A 24,658-nucleotide genomic window follows, 5' to 3' on the forward strand; every position below is an offset into this window, starting at 1 on the left:
TGTCACTAGAAGTCCATAAGCCCTAGAAATCAGCAGGGATGGCAATGTATTGGCAGGACTCATGACTCAGATTTAGAGAGAGATGTTGAGATTCTACAAAATGCTTTCCTCACAACAAGGCCCTGAAATTGGTTGTGCAATTATCACCACCACCATTTAAAGACCCTGAATCTTAGAGAGACTAAGTGACCAGCCCATTGTCATATGTCTGATAATACTCTGAGCCAAGATAGAAACTCGGGTCCTCCTGATTCCACGTCTGGTATTCTTTCACACTGCCTAATATTCAATGATGATTTTACTGAGGTTGATGAGGTGAGTTGGGAGTGATTCCTTGGAATCTGATTCAGGAAGGCAAAATTCCTCCTGAGCTTTCAAAGTTCTAGCTGGCCAGACCAAAAAGGGCAACAGCCAACAACAGTCTCATCATCTGTGCAAAGTAAATAAGGAAAAATGGTGAAAAGCTACCCTCACCACAACCTCCATTCTATGTATTCAAAGAGTATATTTATATCATGACAATCTTTACTGATGTTAATTAAGAGTATTAAACATCAAGAGTTAAGTGGTAATGGAGAGGTAAAAGCTGCTTTTCTCTGTGGCCCCTCTAACTGGAAAATGAGGTAGAGGTGTCCAGGGATCTCAGAAATTAAAAGGGAACACAAGAAATAACAGTTAATGAAAAAGAGAACTTACTTCGGTAAGAGAGACAATAAGGTCATTTTTCTGAGGTACCTGGTCCAGTAATACCACCGACATTGGACTCCGGGTAGCAAATGGGGAATAAAAAGGGGAAATGTGGAATCCTAGAGCGGCTAGTGGTATGACAGAGAGAAACTACACACACCAGGAATAAAGGCAAACTCAAAAGACAATAAAAACTTCTGGATAACAAGGTAAGGATACGGGCCGGGAACAAAGAAAACCCAGATCACTGGATCTCTACGCAAAGAAAGGAAGCTCTCATTAACTAGGACTCCCTAGGCCAGACTACAAATTCATTGTAAAGTGCTTTGCAAACCTTAAAACATAGTACAAATGCTAGCTTTCATGGTTATTACTACCACAAATGGTATTAAACCCTTTCAAGTTCTCACAGCTCTAACATCAGTTTTACTGAACCCAACAAGCACAGATCCTAGACTGGAAGAAGCCTCAGCCTCCATCTTGTCCAGCCAGGATCCTGGCCAAGAGCCTCTTCTACCCCCCAATATCCATCTCAGTATCCCCAATCAGAGTTCCTTTCCTGCGTCTCTCTTTTTTTTTCACATTAAGAACTTCATAATTTCCTCATAATTAAATTGACATGTCTCAAAGTTGTCTGTCTTTGTGATCACTCACTGCAATGACAGTCCATGATTCCAGAGCACTGATGGTGAAATATGTCATCTACATCCTGACTGAGAGACAATGGACACAGGGCACGGCGCCCTATATCCATCACCTCTCAGTCAGACTGTAGACAATGCTTCATCATCGGTCAACAATGACAAATATGCATAGTCAAATAAAACAAATTTCCTCAATGGCTGTATATGCATGTGCACAGTAAATACTCATGTACATACATATTCACACACATATATTACATACACATGTATATACATATCTGTACATTGTGCCTGAGTCTCTCTTGAAAATCTGCACCCAGTTTGCTTCTGACAATCTTCTAAGACCATGAAGAACAGGACTGGTAGGCTGCCATCTCAAGGTCATAGGCAGGGACCCAAATTCCTTTGGGGAGGGGGACAACAAAGACAGGGAACCTACCATGCTATTACAGGAAACCTATTATTTTCAGATTTTTCATTTTTACTTCTTGTAGGACAGAATATGAAAATCTAAATTATCTAAAGCATTACCTCAGGGCCACTCTCCAACTAGACAAGAGTTTGAAATATTCCATTGCAGTGAGGGGGCCTTTTGCTACATAAACCAGTATGTGGGGACCTCTCCTATATGCATAAAATCCCCAAGTTCTATGCAATCTATGTATATGAGAGAGTAGAATGGTGGATCCAAAACAGCTTAGGTAAACCAGAGATGGTGAGACAAAGGAAAATGGGGAAGATGCGATTTTACTGTAGTAAAAATAGTTAATACAGGTGCATTTGAAAGTGAGCCACTGAACATGCACAGTTTCTCCTATTTAAATACACACATACACGAAGTATGTTGGTGATATGGGGCATGTGGGGTCCACTTTAAGTTCATGCAAACAAACAGCTCAGCTTCCTCTTCTAGGCACATTCCTGGTTTGCAAACACAAACATGCTTTGTACCACTCTACAACGTTACCTCAGGTGGACAGCAGCTTACAGTCTTCTAGCAGGGGCAAAATCCTATGTTTGCTGAGCATCTCTTTAAGTCTCACTTAAAAGAAAACCAAACACAACCCCAGGAAATCCAAAGAAAATCAGATTTAGTTGTAATTACTTTGCACATAGCATCTAAAAATCTTAATGCACTTTACAATCAAAATGTGTGAAAGCTGGAAGTTAACATAGAAAAAGCATACCCAACATGAGCTTGGTCTCCAGGAAATCTGACAAGGCTTCCCACCCCCCACAGAGCTATAAGTTAGAATACAAGCAAGAAATATATTTGGAAGTAGGGTCTGTACAACATCCCCCCAGAGGTTAAAAAAAAAATCTGGCTGAGTTTCCTGGAAAAACTAAGCAAAACTGTGCCCTACATCCTGTTCTATAGGGCTGTACGAGGACAGTAGCTTTCCAATGAATAGGAATGATCCTTGGCCAGGATTGGTGTCAGGAAGACATGGTTCAAGTCCTAAGTGAGACATGTACTGGCTGTGTGACCATGGGCAAATCACTTAACCTCTCAATGCTACATACACATCCACAACCCCACCGCTTCCAGCATCTGTCTAAGCCTATAAATTGCAGATGAGTTGCCAATCTGGATTGCCAAAGGAGTTTAGCATGCACTGAGTTCTCTATACTGATGAATTCACAGGTCCAGCCAAAGTCTCTTCTCCTCCTCTTCCCCCTCCCCCAAATTACAAGTATACAAGTCATTCCCCGAGCTTTGTATCTACAGATGGTCTTCACTCTTTACTTTTTACCCAATCAAGAAACTTTGAAAATTTGGGAGTAAAATCATGGATGAGAAAACTAAAATAACCCCTAACTTAGGGGATACAAATTATTGCAAGAAGACCAAAAGAAGTCCTCACTTTGGGCACAGAGGGGACAGGAGCCAACGGAAGGAATCATAAGAATAAGAGCTACTACTTGCTCATCTTCACTGACTCCTCCAGGGTGGACTTTCTTATGTACAATAACATGGGTCAGGAGAGTGACTGATTTAAGCAAAGAAAAGTGGCCCCAGAGACATTAAAAGACTTGTTCAAGAAGAAGAAGGAGGAGGAGCGGACTAAAACTTAGTATTTCTGAATCTTAATTTGCTCGTCTGAAAGAAATATAGATTCTTCTGAAATAGCATCATAAGGAGTTAAGAGGGGCCTGTGAAAAGACATAAAGAACTGTCAAGGGGGCTTTAAAACATGGATTCCAACCAATAAAACTCAAGAGTTTTGTTGTTCTAATGCAGATGTGGTTCTTAGAGGCCCTGAGATAATACTAATAAATTGCAAATATGCTGCAAAAAAGAAAAAACTAGATCAAAATTTAATAGAAAACAGTCTCACCTCCGGTTTGCTGAGGCTGGATGACACGAGGGAGCCAGATCCTACATCTAAGTCCCACTGTTTTCTACCATGATTGTCAGGGTCCAATGCGGCGATTCGTCCGTCCAATGTACTGATGATCACCAATGATCTAGAATTTTAAAAACAGTCACCAGTCAAAATTTAAAGAACTACCAAGAAAGCGTGTGATAAAGGAAAACACCCTCAATTCTAGCAAGTTCCATTTTGAGATAGGAAGCCAGAATCTTTGGGGGGAGAAAAGGGAAGAACAGCGATATGATCGCTCTAGCTGGCCTAGCATTAAAACAGGCACTTGTGGCCCAGAATAATCAAGACAGGTGCTCACCGCTTAAGACCAAGAAAGGTACTTAGGCCTAAGATCAAGACAGGCCCAGAATCAACACAGGCATCAAGATAGATGTTCCTAAGCTAGAACCAAGACAGACACTTATGGCCTAAAATTAGTGTAGGAACTTAGGGCCTAGAATTAAGGTAGGCATTTATGAAAAGGAGAGGAAAATCTTTTGGTTTTCACTTTTTCTAATTGGTTTGCAACAACTTTGCCTTCTTTTCATTTGCTGCAAAAACAGCAAATCCAGCCAATAATACAAAAAATGATCTGGCAAATATTCTACTCATATCCTTTTCTAAAATATAATAATCTCAATAATAAGTTCCACAAATCACACTTTTAAAAAATCTTATAGATCATTATTAGGAAGATAATTCTCTTTTTAAAGATTTATTTTGAAGCTGAACACCAAATAAAATGGGCATTTCCATATACATAGAACAGAAAAGAGGACTGTACTTAAAACTGCAGATCTCTATTATGTAGTTTTCTATTTAAGTATATAATAAATTCAACATGTAACTTCAAAGTTGTCCTTGTCTGTGAGAAGCTAATTTTCTGATGAAGAGGTTAATTTCCCTACAAAACATCTTTTAATTTCTGAAAAATACGAACTTCACCAATAACAGGTAAACAAATAATAGAACGTACCTGAAGAGAACAGCAACAGCAGCAAGAATCCCTCCGCATTCTCAGTATACCAGCTAAAGAACACAGCGAGTAACTTTATACTTGAATTTTTTAAAAGATCTTCAAATAGCCAACTTCTAGACACTGACCCTCTCCACTTGAGAAACAGGAAGGCAAGTCAGTCCCAACTAACACTATTAACCCTCCAAACCAGCTAAAGCGGGCAATTTTGTAACATCAATTCAGTTTTATTTTACCTAGTACAATAAAGAGCCATTATTTTCCTAGCATGTCACTTATTGGAGCAGAATACATACGGCAAACTGAAATACTTAACTGTAATTTACTGCAATCACAGCATTATCCCAACTATTCAAAGGGTCTTCACAGTGAAAAAGGGACAAGATTCTGGCACTCAAAAAGTTTACCAATCTCAAGAAGGGATAAGGTAGACGATCACTCTCACATATAAACATATGAATTCCTTTATGTGCATAAGTACATGTTTTAATGAAGTGTTAGGGTTTACTATCACAAGTCAATAGCAGTAATTCTGTTACCAACTTCCACTGACCCCCTGCTCTGGGTGTGGTTGAACAAAAAGAGCATGATTTTCCAATTAATTAAGTCATTTTATTTTGTCTCTTTTTGTTTGTTTGTTTTTTGGTGAGGCAGTGGGGTTAAGTGACTTGCCCAGGGTCACACAGCTAGTAATGTCAAGTGTCTTTGTCTGAGACTGGATTTGAACTCAGGTCCTCCTGACCCCAGGGTCAGTGCTCTATCCACTGCCACCTACCCGCCCCCTATTTTGTTTCTTTTTAAAGAAACATTAACACCTAGGTACGCAAGGGTATCTTTTTAAAGAAATCTACTTTTATCTTTCCCTGCTTAATTTGACTAAGGTTTCCATGGGTTTAAGCAGAATCACTGTGATCAAAAACCCTAGACTCTCTCTGACTAGAAACTTTCATTTAACCCAATCTTCTACTTTCTGCTTACAGTTTATTGGAGAAACACTCCCATTTGACTTTCCAAATTCTCTGCTTCTTCCTTATTCTCATGAAAAGCAAAGGGAAGAAATCCATACAGCAAAATTTTTATTGGCCTAATGGTTGTTTGTTTTTTTTTCCCTAATCTATTAGCCAGCTTCCTATTCCTAAGGTTTTTTTAAAAAACCTGAAAAAGCTGGTGGTGTTACTTTCTCTTTAGAAGTGATAAAGAGCTGCTACTCAGATGCCCTGAATTTTCCTTACTTCAAACTAATTAACATAATTCTAATTAACTGCAAAAACAAAAAACAATGTATTTATTATATTTTAAAAAGTTAATTCTGTATTTGGAAAAAGAAAAGAAAAAGCATCTCATTTATCACCTAAAACCACTGAGAAATTAAGCCAAGTTCTCAACCTCAACCTATTTCTACAAAGTTACCAGATTAATTTTTCCAACTAACAAAATGAGAAAGGTAAAATTGTGTTTTACAAACCTAAGCAGGATGGACAAATAAAAAGTCAAGCTAACAAAGTGCATGTTCTCTGAAACATATTCAATATACTGGCTGTGTGGCCCGGGGAACTAAACCTCTCAGTGCTCTGGAGGGCAAGCAATCCTCTAAAACCATCAATTGCTAAAAAGACCCAGAACTGCATTGGTAGAGGGAACTCCTTTATGGAGGAGTTTTACACCAATGAAATCACTGTTCCAATCTCTATCCCTACATTTTTTGTACATTTCTGCCTTAATTCTAGGCGAACTAGAGCAACCAGATAGCTATTTTACAAAAATCTTACCATCAGCAGACCATTCTAATACATAAGCATGACACAGACCCATCACCCCACATGCCCTGGCCAGCAGCCCAGCCTTTGTTAATACTCAGCAGCTGGAGCCCAAATACTAGCCTGATCTTTTTTTTTTTTGGATAGGCACTACTAGCCAACTGCTTTATCCGAACAAGACTCTCAGTATTCTTCATTTTAAGGACAGGTATATCTGGAGAACTGGGATGAATTAGCTATAAGACACACTACTAGAAAGTTTAATGAATTGGCTACTTGAATAGCATTAACCTTAACCTTAACTGGTGCGATTGAATGTCTACCAAATCTAATACACCCCACAAACACTAAATGCCAAAAGTGTCTTCTCCTTCTTTAAAATCTTCTAGGTCATTGCATCTGATTATTTCCTCTGCCCTATCAACTCTACCATACATTAGGCCTCTGAGTACTTGAAATAATCCCCCAGCAGATTATAAATTCTGTCAAGGCAAAGGCTAAGGCATTTTTCATCTTTGTAGTCCCTGAACAGAACAGAATGTCTTACACAAGGTTTGTTAAAATTATTTTATTTTCAACATAACTGATGAATTCAATGAATGAAAGAAAAGTATTTTTATGGGCTCCTCTCAAGCATGGTCTCTGGTCAAGTAACAGGATCTATAAAGTTATTTTGAACATCGTCATAAACCCAAATGGAGCTAACAGGTGTTATGGGCAGCATCGGTTAGAACGGATTTAACTAACGAGTACGAAAAATGCCTATGGTTCAGACACATAGTGGAAACACCAATCTACCAGTTCACGTGTCCAAGATGGGCACCAGAACTGAGCTAATTCCAAAACTGAAAAAGAGAGTGGAATAGACTGCATGTAGAAAACTGGGCAAGGCTTGAAAGGCTCTCTACTCCTTAGAACACAACAAAACAAAGCAAACAAACAAAAAAAACCTAATCTGACAGTGTCACACAGTTATGAATCTTGAATGCCCTGATCTCTGAAGAAACAAGTCCACAGGTACCCCACAAGTCAAGGGAGAGAGGGATGGTACGTAAAAGGAGAAATAAGCACTGTTCCACTAATCACTTGCACACAAGTGGCCAAAGAGACGGCATTCAGGAAATACATAATCAGAAAGGAGGCGGGTCAAGTCATGTATTAAGAACAAAGGAGAGCAGGTCATCATGCTGGAGGGACTTTAGAGGTCCTTTAGTCCAGCCCCCGAAATCTAACTGATGAGAAAATAAGGCCCCAGATGCTTAAGTGACTCGTTCAAAGTCAGACAGGTAGGGGCAGAAGGAGATCTGGACTCCAAATTCTGCATTCCTTCCACTATACCAGATAGCTTAAGTAGTATCCTGGCACCCACAGAGTGTGAAAGGACCATGGAAGGCCCATGGAGGCAGGCATGGAAGGCAACATGAAGAAGCACCAAAAGAATCTGGCAGGATGAGAAGGAATGGATGGAGTGTAATTTGCATCAGTGGAGGTAATGATACCTGAGGAAGTCAAATCCACTGAAGTGTCAAATTGTAAATGACTGATGTTGAGCTGCTGACCTTTGGAGCTGGAAACAACCAGCAGGTCTAGATGCCTGAGATCATTCCTGGTTAATGAAAAGGAGCACAGAGAAGATCATTCCAAGGTGTTGTGGTGCAGTGGAAAGACTATGGGATTTAGAGTCAGAAGACCTGCGACTCTTCCTGTGTGACCATGGGCAAGTCATCAACGCTCCAGGCCTCAGTTTCCTCATCTGTAAAATGAAAGTATTTCATTAATAATAACCTTCTATAATAGATGACTTTCTAAAGTCTCTTTCAGGTTCTAAGTCTATGATTCCCTGTGACTGTCTCCTTATTGGCTAAACAAGCAATTAAATTCAATTTACTTTTTTTATTCTTTGTTATAAGAGATGGCACTATGGGAGGAGGAGAAAGGAAAGAATACATTGGGAAATGATGATATAGAAACAAAAATGTAAATAAAAATTTGTTCTAAAAAATTCAATTCCAAGAACTGGAAATTGAGAGGATGCCCATCAATTGGGAAATGGCTGAACAAGTCGTAGTATGTGAATGAATGGAATACTATTGTACCATAAGAAATGATGAGCAGGCAGATTTCAGAAAAACCTGGAAAGACTTGCATGAACTGATACAAAGTGAAGTGAGCAGAACCAGAACATTGTACACAGCAACAGCAACATTGTACGATTATTAACTATAACTGACTTAGCTCTTCTCATCAATACAATGATCCAAGATAAGTCCAAAAGACTCATGGTGGAAAATGCTATCCATATCTAGAAAAAGAACTGATGGAACCTGAATGCAGATTGAAGCACACTACTTTCACTTTATTTTTTTCATGGTTTCATCCTTTTGCAAACTGTTTCTTCTTTCACAACATGACTAATATGGAAATATGTTTTGCATGATTGCACATACATAACCTATATCAAATTGTTTACTGTCTTAAAGAGGGCAAAGGAAAGGGAGGGACAGAGAAAATTTGGAACTCGAAATTTTATAAAAAATGAATGTTAAAAATTGTCTTTACATATAATTGCGAAAATAAAATACTATTAAATTTTTTTTTAATTCAATTTCACAGCTTTACATCGTTTTAACTAATGTTCAAATAGAACCAAGGCTGTGCTTAATGACATTTAGATTGGGATTGCATATAATTCAACAAGGACTCACTAAATAAACATCTTTTACTACTACAGATACCACGCTAGATCTTGTTCATCCTTTGCTTTGAAGAGGGCCAGTGACATCATGGGGTAATGTCTTTACTTGCCCATCAACTGGATTTAAGTGAGGCAGAGTTACACAAAGTCATCAGCCTCACTCTCTCTTCTGGAGTCATTGAAGGCCAATGGCAAGACAAGAGTCAAGACAACAGCAATGGCCTGGGATGCAGTGGATGACCTTGGGTCTTGGCGTCTGACCAAGCTCTTAGCGCCTCAGTGGCCACTGGAACAAATTGTTCTCACACGCCCATTGCACTAGGGGAAGTCTTCACGAGCTTAGGGCAGACATCCCCCAAACTCACCAACAGGCTTGAGGCCTATCAATTACCCTCAACCTGGCTTAGCTGATTTTACCAGGGAGTGGTCACTGCACATGCTATAACTTTTTGGAGTCACAGATGAGAGTTGGGTGGCAGGTGGATACCAAAGGTGGATGAGCAGCCATGAAAAAGGCTCCACAGCCCTCTCACCAGGGGTGCTAGTCCTCCCTAAACACCACAAGCATGCTAGATGAGAGGCATGCAGAGAGATATGTGCGACACAGACCCTGCCTTCAAAGCGTATAATCTAGTAAGAAGAAAATATGATTCAGGAGGAAGAATGAAAGCAGTCAAAGCCCTGTGGGTTATAGAGAAGCCTGAGGCCTCTATAACATGAGCACTTTCTGTAAAAAAAAAAAAAAGGATGGTTAGGTACTGGGCACAGCAACCTCTCCAAAATAACACTGCAAGGACTGAAACTACCTACTTTTTACCAGACAGGAAAGATTTACAGTGGACGTGAATCAGAGTTCTTAGCCTTAACTCAGCTTTCTGTAACCACTCAGACCACTGATTTATCAGAGCTAAGATCAGAATTTATAATAAACAAGAAGAAATATGAATGAGAAAAAGACATGGTATTTAACCTTGAATTAAACCAGCTACTGACATTTTTAAAATGGGAAATGAACAGAAATGACAGTGACACTGTCTATAATTTCATCTAAAAGTTAAATCCACATAAATTAACTATTATAAGAACCCAGAAAGCACCATAGTCAGCAAATATGTGTCTTAGTTGCCAGAGATGAATGCCAAAGATAACATCAGTTTTGCAAATAACAATTATAAGCAGTACAATTTCATAAAGCAGAGAAAAGCAGTGATAGGTAAGACCAATCAATAAAATGTTATCAAGATAACCAACTAGGCAAAGTCATCCCAAGGGCATTCAAGGATGAAAAGAGGAAGAAAACTACATAGCAGAAAAGTGGAAAAGATTTACAAAAACTCTTACAACAAACTTCGTCTTCACAGACCCTAGGGTCCTTATAGAGAAGGAGAAATAACACCAAATTTGAAGAACAAGGATGGGAAATTATAACAGCCAGAGTTAACACAGGGGTTTAGAGTTTGCAAGATATTTTACAAATGTTATCTTATTTGATCCTCATAACTCCATTGCTATTATCCCCAGAGTGCAAATGAGGGAACTGAGGCAGACAGAAATTAAGACCAAGTCACTAAGTGTCTGAAGCTGGATTTGAACTCAGGTCCAGCATTCTATTTATTCACTTAGCTGTCTCAGGAAGAAGCAGCAGAATTGGATTAAATAAAAGAAAGAAGACCAGTAAAGGCACTGAGGGGCCTTTGCAAGGAATCTAAACTAGGGGAACGTACCAAAGGTGTAGAAAAAAATCTCAAATCTTAATGATACGTTTAAAAAAAAAAAAGATAAGCAGGAAAACAGCCACCACTGACCTATATGCCTACTCTCTTATCTATACAAAATCTTTATGAGGGTCATCTACACATGATTCAAGGACATCCTCGGTGAGGCTATTCATAAGGAGCTAGCAGACTCACCCAAGCACAGTAAGAAATGATTCACAGAAATGAGAAACTGATCTCCCTAAAGTTTAGGTCCAATCACGTCCCCTCTTGTTACTCCTTATCACCTCCAGGATCAAATATGAAATCCTGTTGGACTTTCAAAGCCTGGCTCTTTATAACCTGGCTCTTTTCCACCTTGCTTACATTTTATTCCACCCCACACACTGGCAATCCGGTGACACTGGCCTTCCTGTTGTTCCTCAGACAAGACACTCCATCCACCTACTAACTGACATTTTCACCCAGAACTACCTCCAGCCTCTCTCTACCTCCTCATTTCCCCAGCTTTCTTCAAATCTCAGCTAAGGTCCCCCTTTCTGTAAAAAGTCTTTCCCAATCCTCTTTAATCTCAGTGCCTTCCCTCTGAGATGATCTCCACTTTGTCTTGCTTACCCGTGGTTATTTGCATGTGGTCTCTCCTCAACAGATTTAATTTCCTCAGGAGCAGGGACTGGTCTCTGTTGTTATTGTTGTTCTGCTGTTCTTGGGATACCAATGATTAGTACAGTGCCCGGTGTATCACAGGCGCTTAATAAATGCTTATTGACCAACCTGAGCAAATATGTATAGATTGATAGCTATTGAAATAAACGGAATCAAGAGAAGACACGCAACTGCTACCTTATAAATGAAAAGATCATTAAAAGTAAGCTGAACTCTCAAAAATGGAAAAAAACATGAAAATCCCAGAGACTATGAAAAACATATCTGTCTCCCCCATCTCGGCACATGGTGGGCTTGGAATGCTTTGCTTTCTTTCTTTTCTTTGGTATAAGGGAGGGTGGGACATGACCGCCATAGATGCAAGTATCAGTAAAAATTGTTAAGAGCTACGTGCATTCCATAGAACTTGTGCCTCTGGAGTTCAAAGGTGAGAATGCTGCCAAGGGCTGCAGCAGACATGGAAGCCTCCTGCTGCCAGACCTGGAAGGCAGGGATGGTTTGGTCATGTACCAGGGAAAGAGCAGGGCCTCCAAGGGAGGGAGTGTCATGAACAAAGGGCCAAGGGGGAGGGGGAGGGGAGGCACACTAATGGGGCAATAAACTCATCTGTTTATGTCACTGCATACGGTACAGAACTCAACAAAATAAATTGGCTGCCCTATCTAGCACAATGTTATGGGCAACACATTTAAAGAGCTTAAGATGAAAGTTTTAAAAAAGTCTCATATCTATTATTCCATAGCAATTTTAAAGGAATATGAATTTCAAAAGATAAATTCATAACCAAAATAGGAGAGAGGGAGTCAAGGACAAAGAGCTCCAGATATCATCTTTCTGCAAATCCCTATGCTACAAGGACAACTCAGTCAACCGACCTTGGGCCAAAAGCAGCGTCACGACTCAGAATACTTTAAACTCAGATTCAAAAATGTAACCCAGCCCCAACTCAGTTGGAAAATAATATAAACAGGAAAGTAAGTGAGCAGGTACTTTCTGCCAAGAAGTAAAGAACTATACTCTTTGTCCCCCCCAAGGCAATCAGGGTTAAAGTAACTTGCCCAGGGTCACAAAGCTAGTGTCAAGTGTCTGGGGCCAAATTTGAACTCAGGTTCTATTGACTCTAGGGCCAATGCTCTCTATCCACTGTGACACCTACCTGCCCCGTTAAAGAACTATACTCTTGGGGAGCAGCTAGGTGGCGCAGTGGATACAGCACCAGCCCTGGATTCAGGAGGAGTTGAGTTCAAATCCGATCTCAGACACATAACACTTACCTAGCTGTGTGACCCTAGGCAAGTCATTTAACCCCATTGCCTAGCCCCCCCCAAAAAAAAACAAAAAAAAAACTATATTCTTTTCCAATACAGGAACAAAAGCAAAAATGTGACAGCAAATTGTTAAGAACAAACATCAGTTAAAGGTGAAGAACAAAATAAGGTGAAAGTCATGGAAAGCATCAGACATCTTCCCACAAATAGCTTTTCATATTTTGAAGTTTCTAAAACGTGGGTGAAAGGGCATTTTTAAGACACTTAACGAATAGGAAAAGCCAGACAATGTGGTGTAACTTGGCATCATCATGGCTAATGTTTACATAGCACTTGCTATGTGCCAGGCACTGTGCTAAGCGCTTTACAATTATGACTTCCTTTGAGACTCACAATGCTGAGAGGCAGGTGGTATTACTATTCTCATTTGACAGATAAGGAAATTGAGGCAAACAGTCAAATGACTTGCCCTGGGTCACAAACCTAGTAGTGTCTAAGGCCAAATTTGAACTCAGGTCTTCCTGACTCCAGGCCTGGTGTTCTTCCCACCTAGCTGCCCAATAAACTTAAATCCCTCTCACAACTCTGCCTGCCAGTCCTTTAAAAACTTGTTTCCTCACCTGAATGCACTGAATTTTACTTGAATGACAGCTTGTCAAAATAAGTCGCCCAAGCTCCAGTGAAACACTGGCAGCTCTGTGACTTTGGAATTGTTACACTCTCCCTCCCAGCATTCTCCACTTGAAGGCGCCCATCCTGCTGCAGAAAGCCCAGATGTTGTTGTTCAGTCATGTCCAACTCTCTGTGACCATTTAGGGTTTTCTTGGCAAAGATACTGGACTAGGTTGCCATTCCTTTCTCCAGCTCCCTTTACAGATGAGGAAACTGAGGCAAACAGGGTTAAGTGACTTGCCCAGGGCCACAATGCTAGTAAAGCTAGATTTGGACTCATGTCTTCCTGACTCCAGGCCCAATGCTCTATCCATTGCATCTCCTAGCTGCCCAGCAAAACTCTGACTTCAGTAGTAATCCAATCAAAAAGGGACCATTGGAAGCTCTAGGGACTGGCTCTTGCCTTGCTTGGCACCCACCTGTCACATAGCAGGTGCTTAACAAGCTGTTTATTGACTGACTCCTCAGCTGAATTAGATGTTAAAGACCTAATATATTTTTCAAGTAAAACTTTTACCGTTGCTTTAAATGTCATATGACTCAACTAGTAATGTCTGGCCGTATAGTCAGATGCCTGGCTTTAGCTCTGTTTTGATTTGGGGCATGGCTAATCTTGTGATGGCATCTGCTCAAATAAAGGAGGTATGCTTTAGAGTGCAATATTTATTTACTAGGTGAGGACTCGGAAGTAAAAGAGTACAAGAAAAAAAAATACAGGCATTCAACTCATTAATAGTATAACCAAACCCTAAAGTCACAGACTTCAACCTAATGTGGCCAATCACCCATTTATAACAGTGTTGATGAGGAAAATTGTTTCACCCACCACTGTGCTTTCAAAGAACCAAAGGAAAAAGGCAGGGTATTCTTATAGAAAGAGTGACCTCTATATTTGATACCATATCAATAAGCAAGCATTTATTAAGCACCTAATGTGTTCCAGGCACTAGGGACACAAAGAGATAACAGTCCCTGTCCCCAAGGAACTTACATTATACTAGTGAAAGTAACACTGTATATAAATAATATAAAACAGATACAAAATAACAACATTGTACACAAATAAAACAAAACAGATACATAGTCATTTCAAGGGAGATAAAGTCTTTTTCCTAAAAAGAGATTGGAAGCTAAGAGAATAATTAGACGGCTATATAATGGTCTCCAATGAGAGCTGGAACTAGGTGGGGTTATTGTAGGAATGGGAAGAAGGGGAGAGATGAAAGCGCTCTGAAGTAGAACAATTGACAATTGGCAACGTTATGGTACTGAGGGTGGGGAGGTGTGAGAAGTACAGGATGACTCAGAGTGAGAATCTGGGTGTCCAGGAGGATAGTGGTGCTTTTAACAGAACAGTAGCATTAAGGAAAGCAATGTGTCTGGGGGAAAGAGGGAATTCCATTTTGGACATGCCAAGTCTGAGATATCTATAGGCCAGCCAATTCAAAATGTCCAATAGGCAAGTGGTGAGGCAGGTATAATGTTAAGGGAAAATATATGGACTAGATAGATAGAACTGAGAGTCGTCAGCATAGAAATGATCATTGGACCCTTGGCAGCTGATGAGGCCACCAAGAGAGAAGTTGTAGAAAAAGAGGAGGACCCTAGAAAAAACAATAGGAGACGTCCATGGATGAAAATCCAGCAAAGAAGACTGAGAAGGACTGGCCAGAGGGGGAGGAAAGACTGATGTCATAAAAAACCAGGGAGAAGCATAAATTTAGGAGAAGGGGGAAGCTGATGGTATCAAATATCACAGAAAGGTCAAGAAGGATGAGAGCTAAAACAAAGTCATCAAATTAGGCAATTAAGAGCCCCCAGGTTGTAACCTCAGACAGAGCAGTTGTAGTTGTGGGGTGAAGTTGGAAGGCAGACTGGAATGAGTTCATGAAAGGAGAGGAAAATCACATTAAGCTAGAGGAAACTGAGTCAGGAAGATAGAGCCATATACGCTTATTCTGCAAATCAAGAGTTAAGAATCTAACTCCTAGGCCGAGGAAGACTTCTAGTCACAAGTAAGTCACACAAACAGAAATGCTATTGCAGTGGTCTTCATGTGTTTTTTGGTCAAAAACTACTTTGACCATTTCATGAAATTATATAGATTATCTTATTTCTGCGGGCTCCTTGCCCTTTTATCCTGCTCTGTCCTCTGAGATCTCACTTTCCCAGGGACTCCTAAATCTTCTGTCTGCCCTACCCCCCTCATCAGAATTGCTAAACTCCACCTCTTCCCTTGAAAAACAAATCTTCCAGGTCCTACCTCAATCCCAGATGTTTTAACAACCTATTCTCCCCCTTGCAGATCCCAACCCCAAAGCAGAGACTCACTATGCAAAACTACGACTTCAGCAGTAATCAGCTCAGCTCGACCACTAACTTCCTAGTCTCTTAAATGCTAAATTTCTCCCTGGGCACATCAGCCTGGTGTAGCTGAAATGAACGAATTTTTCCCATCTTTCTGAATACTGGACTACAAGTCAGGAGATGTGGGCTCTAATACTGGGTCATCTACTAATTGTATAACCTTGTATGACTTCACCTCTATTATCTTCGAGTTCCTCCTTGTGCCTAACAAACAGCTGAGTATTCCTTGCCTGACCCCTGTTGATTTCAGGACTAGTCACTTCACCCACCTAAGCCTCCTCATCCATAAGATGGGGATTCTAAGCCTCATTCCACCTCCCTCTCTCACCGGCTGGCTCAGGGGAAAGCAGTTTGCATACCTTAAAGCTCTATGTAAATGCCAGTTATTAGTCTATCCTACAAATTACTAAACAGGTATGTTCACCTTTAGACCCACTGCTCCACACAGATCCTACTGTACAAAAACTATAGCACCAAGGCTTACCTCTCCATGGCTCAGCTTGATTTTTTTTTTAACATATAAAACCTCTCCATAAAGTGATTCCCCCCCTGCAGGATTCTTACACTTTCATCCTGTCCTCTCCACCCCTTTACATAAAGCTTTGCAGCTGGACAAAGCCTTCAAAAGGCCAGTCTGCCACAACAAACTCAAAATCAGATTCATTTTTCAGTCAAAATTGAACAAGATGAAAAGAGCCAAAGCCCATCTGAAACCCAGCATTTGTACTTTGCATAGATTTGGTATTTTCTTTTCAGTACATGTTGTTTCCTCCAACAAGGGCTAGGCTCCGAGGGGGCAGGCACAGCTTGCTTTTTTTTTTATCCTTATGTCCCTATCACCTTAATAAAGGTGCCTGAAAAATGCTTGTTGGCTGACTGAAAAATGGGATGGAGTTAGAATAGCTGAAAGGCCCTCCCTACTTCAAATCCTATGTTCTTAAAGCGTGTCTTAGAAGAAAAAGCACATCTCAAAATCCTGCCACAGCTAAAATAAAGTTTAAAAAACAATTAAATTGAATGACCAAAACTTAAGATACAGCATTAACCATTTTGAAACAAATAAAACGGTGAAAATGCTATTAAAGAAAACGTTTGCAATCAACAACTAGGAATTATCACTGATTTCAGAGTAGCAAAAGAAAATATATAAAATCATTTTAGTACCTATTTACTTTGTCTATAGCTTTACAAATAGCTCTCCTCAGCTATTGGTTATGAATGCTTGGTTAACTCAAGTCTGTTTCCTTAACTCCTCCTCCTCGATACAAACAGGATATGGACTGTTACAGTGGAACTGATATTTTCCAGTTTTGATGTGTTGTTGTTTTAATGAATACATTACAAAAATAAAAGGTTGTTTGGATTTTCTACAATAACAAGAAAATGGCATCAAGATACTATGCTTTTATAGTACTTTAATTTGTTTTGATTGAGTACTTTTGAAACTGATTTTTAAATAACCTTTTCTGCACATGGCTGATTCATGGAAGAGTTGCAAAAGAATGATAGCTAATACCTTTTCAAGAAGGTCTAATTATGAAGTTAATACTGAGGCTTGCTTCAATAGAGTGCTAGGCAACAATTTCACCAAGGACAGTCTACTTTAAACTGCTCTTCACATAGAAATCCATTACATGGCTCCCTACATAATTTTAGTTCTTCTCCAGTTTATCTAAAGAAGCATAAAAATAGGGGCAGCTAGGTGGCACAGTGGATAGAGCACCCGTCCTGGAGTCAGGAGGACCTGAGTTCAAAAATCCAGCCTCAGACACATAACGCTCACTAGCTGTGTGACCCTGGGCAAGTCACTTAACCCCAACTGCCTCACCAAAAAAAAAAAAGAAGAAGCAGCATAAAAATAGTGTAGAGTTTCTAGAAGCAACTGGTCAATAAGCACTGAAGCACCTATTACAAACCAGGCTCTGTGCAGTGGGGATACAAAAAGAAATAAAAGGCCATCCTTGCCCTGGAGCAACTCAATCTAATGGGAGAGACAACAAGCAAATAAATATACACAAATAAACTCTATGCAGGATAAATAGGAAATGATTAACAGAAAGAAGGCACTAGAATCAAGAGGAATTGGGATATTATGAAAATTAATAAAATTAATTAGTTTTATTTATTAATGTTTATATATATAAATTTTATGTTTATAGTATTAATAATTTAAAATTAATAATAAAACTCAAGATATTAATAAAATTAAAGAAGGTGGTATTTGGAATTTGGAAATGACTATGCTGTTAGATTCTTTTGCTTCTTAGACTTGATTCTGATTTAAAGCATTAGGGTTGGTTTAATCCATTCAACATTTCTCCAGTCAATCTTATTTGTTAAATAGGACAGCATTTCTTACTGGGTCGCTGGGAAGATTAGTTGTCTGCAAAATACTTTGAGGTAATCATCATTGGCATGGTACATTTAGAACAGGCTTTCATTTATTTGATCTTTACAACAATTCTGTGAAATAGAGAGGATATTATCTCCTTCTGAATTTAAGGAACTGAAGCCGTTTTCATTTGTCTGGCTTAAACAGCCGGTTATGGTCAGTAAACCAGGATTAGTCATCTGTGTAGTCAGAGTTCATCCCAATTTTCTAGCTCAAGTACTGACTGACAGATGCAATTCAGGATGAAATTAACGGACTCAATTCAAAGCCGAATCCCGAGGGGTTACAGGATGACTTAGACTCCAGAGCAGCGTTCTGTATTGTTAAGAAGTAGGAGGCTAAGCAACTCATTAGTGATTGTTGATCCAGAACCACCTTACAAAGTTCACAGAGTAGGGTGAGGGGAAAAAAAAAGACAGTCAACATTAAAAGAAAATTTTGTAGCATATCTTTTAAAAGTTCCTGCTGAAATATAGCAATACAAATGCAACGGCAAACAGCATCTTCGTGGTCAGACATCTAAACAGTGTCTTTTTTTTTAAAGGTAACTTTGCCAAGGAAAGAAGAAAACAATGAATGGAAGAAAGTGAGGTCTATTTTCTCCAGCTATGAAACTCTTTTCTCCAAACATTTCAAACAATGACTGCACATGCTAAACTATCTCCACTTAACTCTCCAAGAAACAAATCTCACTTCAGTTCCCGAGATATTGTAGGCACTATTATCAAATGTGTTTAAGAAAATAACTGCATGTGGCACAGATTGGCCTCACCCCAAAACTCTGCCTGCCCATAACTTCCAGGGAAGCTTGTTCCTCCAACACCCCCTCCCTGCCTCACTTTCCATTCTTCCTGATCAGAGCCTGAACTCTCACTTGGCAAGAAAAGATACCATGTCCTTAATGGGGAGGTCTCTAAAGTACTTCTCAGCTCCACAATGTTTTGATTCTATGAAATCGGAAGTGGTTCGAAGACAGACATAGTGAAACCATCAACAGCCCTACAGCCCAAACAAACATAAGCCCTAGGATGAATCCCACATGCAGCCCTGGGGTGGGGGAAGGGAGATCAGGACAGTAACAGAAACTGACCGCGGACGTTTGCGTCTAGAGTGTCCTGGCAGGGGGTTGCCCTAGGGTTTCCTCCCACTGCCTTCCTAGTCAAAAGGGCAATTTCCTCTAGCAGTCATCAAGCACCCTCAAGCCTCCATTCTGCTTTGGATCTTTTTTTCCTGAACCTGACAGTCCTTCACCAGAGCTACTGTAGGGAAGTTTCCATGTGTATGGAATGAAGGAGTATTTCCAAATCTGTTTCCTCTATTCTTTTCCTATACCGTTCCAGATGTGGATTGACGGAGGCAAGTCCGTACATGTGTGCTGCAGGGGAAACAGCACGGGCCAGGAGTCAAGGGAACCCCGGTCTACCACTAAGTAGCTGTGTGATACTGGACCATCTACTTCGCTTCTCTGGGGCCCAGTCTTATTCCTCGACAAAAATAAGAAAAACGGATGAAATGATCTCTAAGGCCCCTTCCAGGATGAACGTTTTAGGGCTCTTCTGCCCTGAGTTATTAACACTCTCTCCTTCCTGAAGTTACTTTATGTTAACTTCTCTGCATACACTTAGTACTTCCCAGGAGAATGTAAATTCTTGGAAGGTAGGATTGTTTCCTTTCTGTCCTGGTACCTCTAGCACCTCTGCACGTGGTAGACGCTTAATACAATTGCTTGCTAAACTGTTGAACAGATCTAGGACCTCTCTGAGCCCGTCTCCTCATCTACCAAGTAGGGACGGATCACGCACATGCCCTCAGCGCTGCCAGGGCAAAAAAAGGTGTGACAACTTCAAAGCGCTCCCATTCCCGATATCATTTCTGTTCCTGCCTACTATCTGATGGAGGGAAATCAAAGAACGCTGGTTCTAGAAGGCCTGGGTTCAAATCTCGGCTCTACCACTTTGATATTTGGCAAGTCGTTCGCCTTCTCCGGGCCTCAGTTTACCCCTCGATGATCCCTTCAAGTTTCTATTCCAGCAACAAATTATGATAGGTTTGATACAGAAGAAGAGAGCCGGAGTCAGAGGATCCTAGGTCTAGAGATGAAAGTGAACTCGGGGGCCGTGTGGTCCAGCCCTTCGTTTTGCTAATGAGAAAACTAAAGCCCAAAGAGGTTAAGGTCACACAGCCTGTATGAGAGGGAGCATTTGGACTCGGGTCGTCCGATTCCAGAGCCCGTGCTTCTTTCCCCACGGTAGCACCCTGAGTTCAAATCTCTGCTCTGCCCCTTGGGACCAGTCACTCCTCTCTCTTGGCCCCAGTTTCCCTCCGTGTACAATGGAGGGGGAGGGGACAGCAGGTCCGGACCCACGCACCTGCTGCTCGGCCGCAACTCCGGCTCGTCGTCCGGCTCCGGCTCTCGCGGCTCCTGCTCGCCCGCGGCCGCCGGAAGAGCCTCGGCGTCCTCCACCGTTACCTCGGTGGCTGCCAGGGAGGGCACCGCGGCGGCAGCCGAAGTAGGGGCGGCCGAGGCGCCCAGACCGAAGGCAGTCACATCCTCCTCCGCCGCCGGCTCCGGGGGCTCGGGGCTGCGCTCCGGTTCCGGGGCTGAGGCCGCCGCGGAGGGGCCCAGGGCGACCGCCCCCGCCGCGAGCCCGAGCAGCAGCAGAGCCAGAGCGAGCGGGCCCCGGCGCGACGCGCGCTCCATCAGCGGCGCCCCGCCCGCGCGGACATGGAGACCCCGCCGCCGTAATGAACCTCTTCCCGCTCCTCAGACAAGCGCCGGGCTGGGCGCAGAAGCACACGGCAGCCGCGCCGACACCCAGACTGCTTTGACAGTCAGCTCGGTTCCCCGGGCCACGTCTAAGGCCCGCCTCCTCTGCGGCCCGCCGCCGCAGCGGCCGCTCATTGGGTAGCCTCCTCGCCCATCTTGGACCTCCTCGGAAGGAGAGCCCATCTATTGGTTTGAATAGCTGCCACTCAGTGTCCTGGGGCAGAGTCTTGGAGGGAAGGCGTGCTTTCTCCCGTTGTCAACACGGCACGTGCCAATCAAATCGTACTTGGAGCTCCCGAAGCCCGTCGCTCTTCCGGGTGTGACTGACCAATGGAAGACTCCTCTCCCCACATTTTTCCTATTTGATTGGTGGTGCCGCTAGAACTCGCGGAAATTGATCTGGCACAGGATTGGTCAGAATCCAGGTGATCGTCTCCCGTCAGGTTGGGAAGTTGTAAGAAATCAGAAAGATAATTGGTTCAAATTAACGCCACTCTGAGGGACGGAGGTTCCTTCTCTCTGATTGGCTGGAAGCAGCACTTCATACGTGGCTGATTTTGACTGTAAAGGGGTGGGGCAGTGGCCTTGACGCAACCGAGCAATTCCCGAGGGAAAGGGAAGGTGGAAGGAGGAGTCCAAGGTGGGGGTGGAGCCAACCTTAAAGGAGTCGTAGGTCGAAAAAAATCTTGAATTCTATTTGTGCCAGTAACGGAGGCAGATTAAAATCCCAAATACTTTATAGTCACTCCTCCAAGAAGGAGGCCATCCCCACTAAGCTGCCCAGCCCAGTGACTCTGTAATAGGAAAAGCAGCTAGGAAAGACCTAGGTTTGAATCCCAACTTTGACATTAGCTGTGTGACCTTGGACAATTCACTGAAGCTCTCTGAATCTACTTCATTGACTTAACAGTCAATGGATATAACTGACTCACAGGGTGGTTGTTGGGAAAATGCTTTGTAAACCTTAAAGTGACATAGAAATATAAATTATTATTACCATTCATTCGATATATCCTTTTCTGGACATCCAAGTTTTGGCACTACCTAATTACATTATCATCTAATCCACATCTCCCCATCTTCTCCAAAGGAATATATTGATAATTAGCTTTTATATAGTGCTTACATGTACCAGGCTCTTTATCACATTTGATCCTCACAATAACCCTGGGAGGGAGGTGCTATTATTATCCCCATTTTTCAGTTGAGGAAACTAAGGCAAACAGAAATGAAGTGAAAACATTATCAAAAGGTTTGATAAAATGTGAGCAAACTATATCCACAGCATTCTCTTAGCCTACTAGGTAATAAGCCTGTCAGAAAAGGACATGGGGTTAGCTTGGTTCTTGGTCACGTGAACGCTTCCCTTTCCAGATGTTCACCAACCATCTCTTAATGATGGTCAGGACTACAGTCAGGATGATCTGAGTTCAAATCTGCTCATTGTGTGACCCCAAGCAAGTCGCTTAATCTCTTGTCTGTTTCTTCAGCTATAAAATGGGGACCACAGGAGCACCTACATCCCAGCTGTTGTAAGGAACAAGTGGGATGATATTGGTAAAGTCCTTAGCACTGTGCCTGGAACATAGTAAGAGCTTAATAAATGCTTGTTGCCTTGATACAATTCAATAAATGTAGATGAAGCGCCTTCTGTGTGCAGAGCATTGTGGGGGATACAAATGAGGGTAATTCACCGTTCCTGCCTCTGAGACATATCAAAGAATCATAGAACTTGAGTGATGGAAGGGAACCCCAGTGGTCATCTCATCCACCCACACTTCAAAAGAATCTTCTACTATACCGTTATAGTGGTCTCATCTAGACTCTTCTTGAAGACCTCCTGTAAGGAGAAGCCCACCACCACCTCTCTGCGGCAGCTCTTTTCCATTCTGGCCAGATCTGACCAAGCCTAAATTTGCCTCTTTGCCAATTCTCCCCTCTGTTCCTTGATCTGCCCTCTGAGGCCAAAGAATCTAATACCACCTCCATCTAATATCCCGAATGATTCTTGAAGTCAGCTGTCATGTTCCTCCACCCCAAGTCTGCTCTTCTCTACCTAAGCATGCCCAATTCCTTCCACCCATCCTCATGCTGTTGTTCAACTTTCATTTTCAGAGGATCAATGACATCATGGTGTTTTGACCGTGAATTGGATTTAAGTGAGGTGGAGTTGCGGTCTCATTCTCTCTTAGAGTCATCAAAGTCTTACTGGCAAGACAAAAATCAAGGCTCAGGATGCAGTGGATGAACTTGGTGACTTCCACATCTGACCAAGCTCTAAGCCCTCCACACCACCTGCTTCAGCTGCCTTCATGGACTTTGGAGCAAATTGTTCTCATCTGCCCATTCTGCCAGGGAAGTCTTCACATGCTTGGGGTCAACATTCCCCTAACTCATCAACAAATTTGAGGCCTCTTCATTACCCTCAGTATGATATGACTCAAGGCCCTTCACTAGTCTGGTCACCCTCCTCTGGGCACTCTCCAGTTAATCTTAAGCTATGATACCTAGAATTGACCGAAATGGTCCAGATGAGGTCTGAAGAGGGCAGAGTACAGCGGGACATCTTTGCTCTTGGAAGCTCTGTCTCTCAGTTCAACCCAAAACTAAAGGAGCTTTTCTGGCTTCTGCATCACACTACTAACTCATAGTGAGCTTGAAGGCCACTAAATATCTCTAAATGTTTTCCAGAACAACTACCATCTAACCATACCTTGTACTTGTGATGTTGTTGGGGTTTTTTTTGCGCCCAGGTATAAAACTTAGCATTTATCCCTATTGAAATTAATTTTGTTAGATTCCACTCAGTGCTCTAACTTGTTCAAATCCTGGCTTTAAACACCATGGCTTCCCAACTCATCAATTTTCATGACCTCATCACCCTCACTTCTAGTTTCTCCACCCCTCCCTGCTTTCCAGTTCCATCACCAACACTCTGACCTCTCATCCCTTTGAAATCTTGACACTAAGCTTAATTTTTTCAACTTTCCATTGTCTCCCTCTAGTCCTTTTTCCCACATCTATCATTGCTCATGCTTTTCCCAGCCGCAGCCCTGGGTTACCCCACTATATGCCTTCTCTGCTGAAATCCACTAAACAAGGTCACACAACTGTGCCTGCTGGGTCCCTTCCACATTTGTCCTGACTGTTTCATCACATCTTATTACTTTTCCCTAATGAACTCCCTATCATATTCTCCACCGCAGCTATTCCCAACCTTCTTTTCTCAAACTGATTGCACCAGACCTTTGTCCTTTCCTTCTTCCCTCATGAGCCTGTCTGAGAAAATCGAGACTTTCAGGAGTTCCCCGTTCTTCCCACTTGTACACCTCGAATGCCCTCACCATTCTCTTCCTCTAGTCTCAGAGGAAGACATAGTCTTTCTCCTTGCCCAAGACCAATCCTTCTCCCTGGGCTCTTGCTTCATGGCCTCCCATCTTCTCTAGAAGATTGTTTCTTCCATCACCCACTCCAATAAGAATAACAGCTAACATTTATCTAGCGCTTACTATGTGCTAAGCACTTTACAATCATTTGACACTCACAACAGTGATATGTCAGCTCCATCCCATTGTTTCTCTCTGAGTGTATCCCTGGGATCTGTCTGGGGCCCTCATCTGTTCCCTTGGGTTCAATTCTTATCTCTATATAGGTGACTCCCATATTGAAAGAGAGACAGAGAGACA

General features: G+C 41.8%; 1 protein-coding gene across 1 annotated transcript in view; it reads right to left on the reverse strand.

Annotated features, from left to right (window-relative positions):
* EIF2AK3 (eukaryotic translation initiation factor 2 alpha kinase 3) overlaps positions 1-21,068 on the reverse strand; it is a 74,532-nt gene extending 53,464 nt beyond the window's left edge. Inside the window, exons 1-2 of the mRNA XM_020979069.2 lie at positions 20,575-21,068; positions 3,671-3,800 (exon numbers count right to left, since the gene is read on the reverse strand). Of these exons, the coding sequence (XP_020834728.1) occupies positions 3,671-3,800; positions 20,575-20,906 (462 nt within the window). The 5' untranslated portion in view covers positions 20,907-21,068. The remainder of the gene's footprint in view (positions 1-3,670; positions 3,801-20,574) is intronic.
* Between the last annotated feature and the right edge of the window lie 3,590 nt (positions 21,069-24,658).

Source organism: Phascolarctos cinereus, unplaced genomic scaffold (genome assembly GCF_003287225.1).
Source record: "Phascolarctos cinereus isolate Bilbo 61053 unplaced genomic scaffold, phaCin_HiC Scaffold_2;HRSCAF=192, whole genome shotgun sequence".
In the NCBI taxonomy this organism is placed as follows: Eukaryota; Metazoa; Chordata; class Mammalia; order Diprotodontia; family Phascolarctidae; genus Phascolarctos; species Phascolarctos cinereus.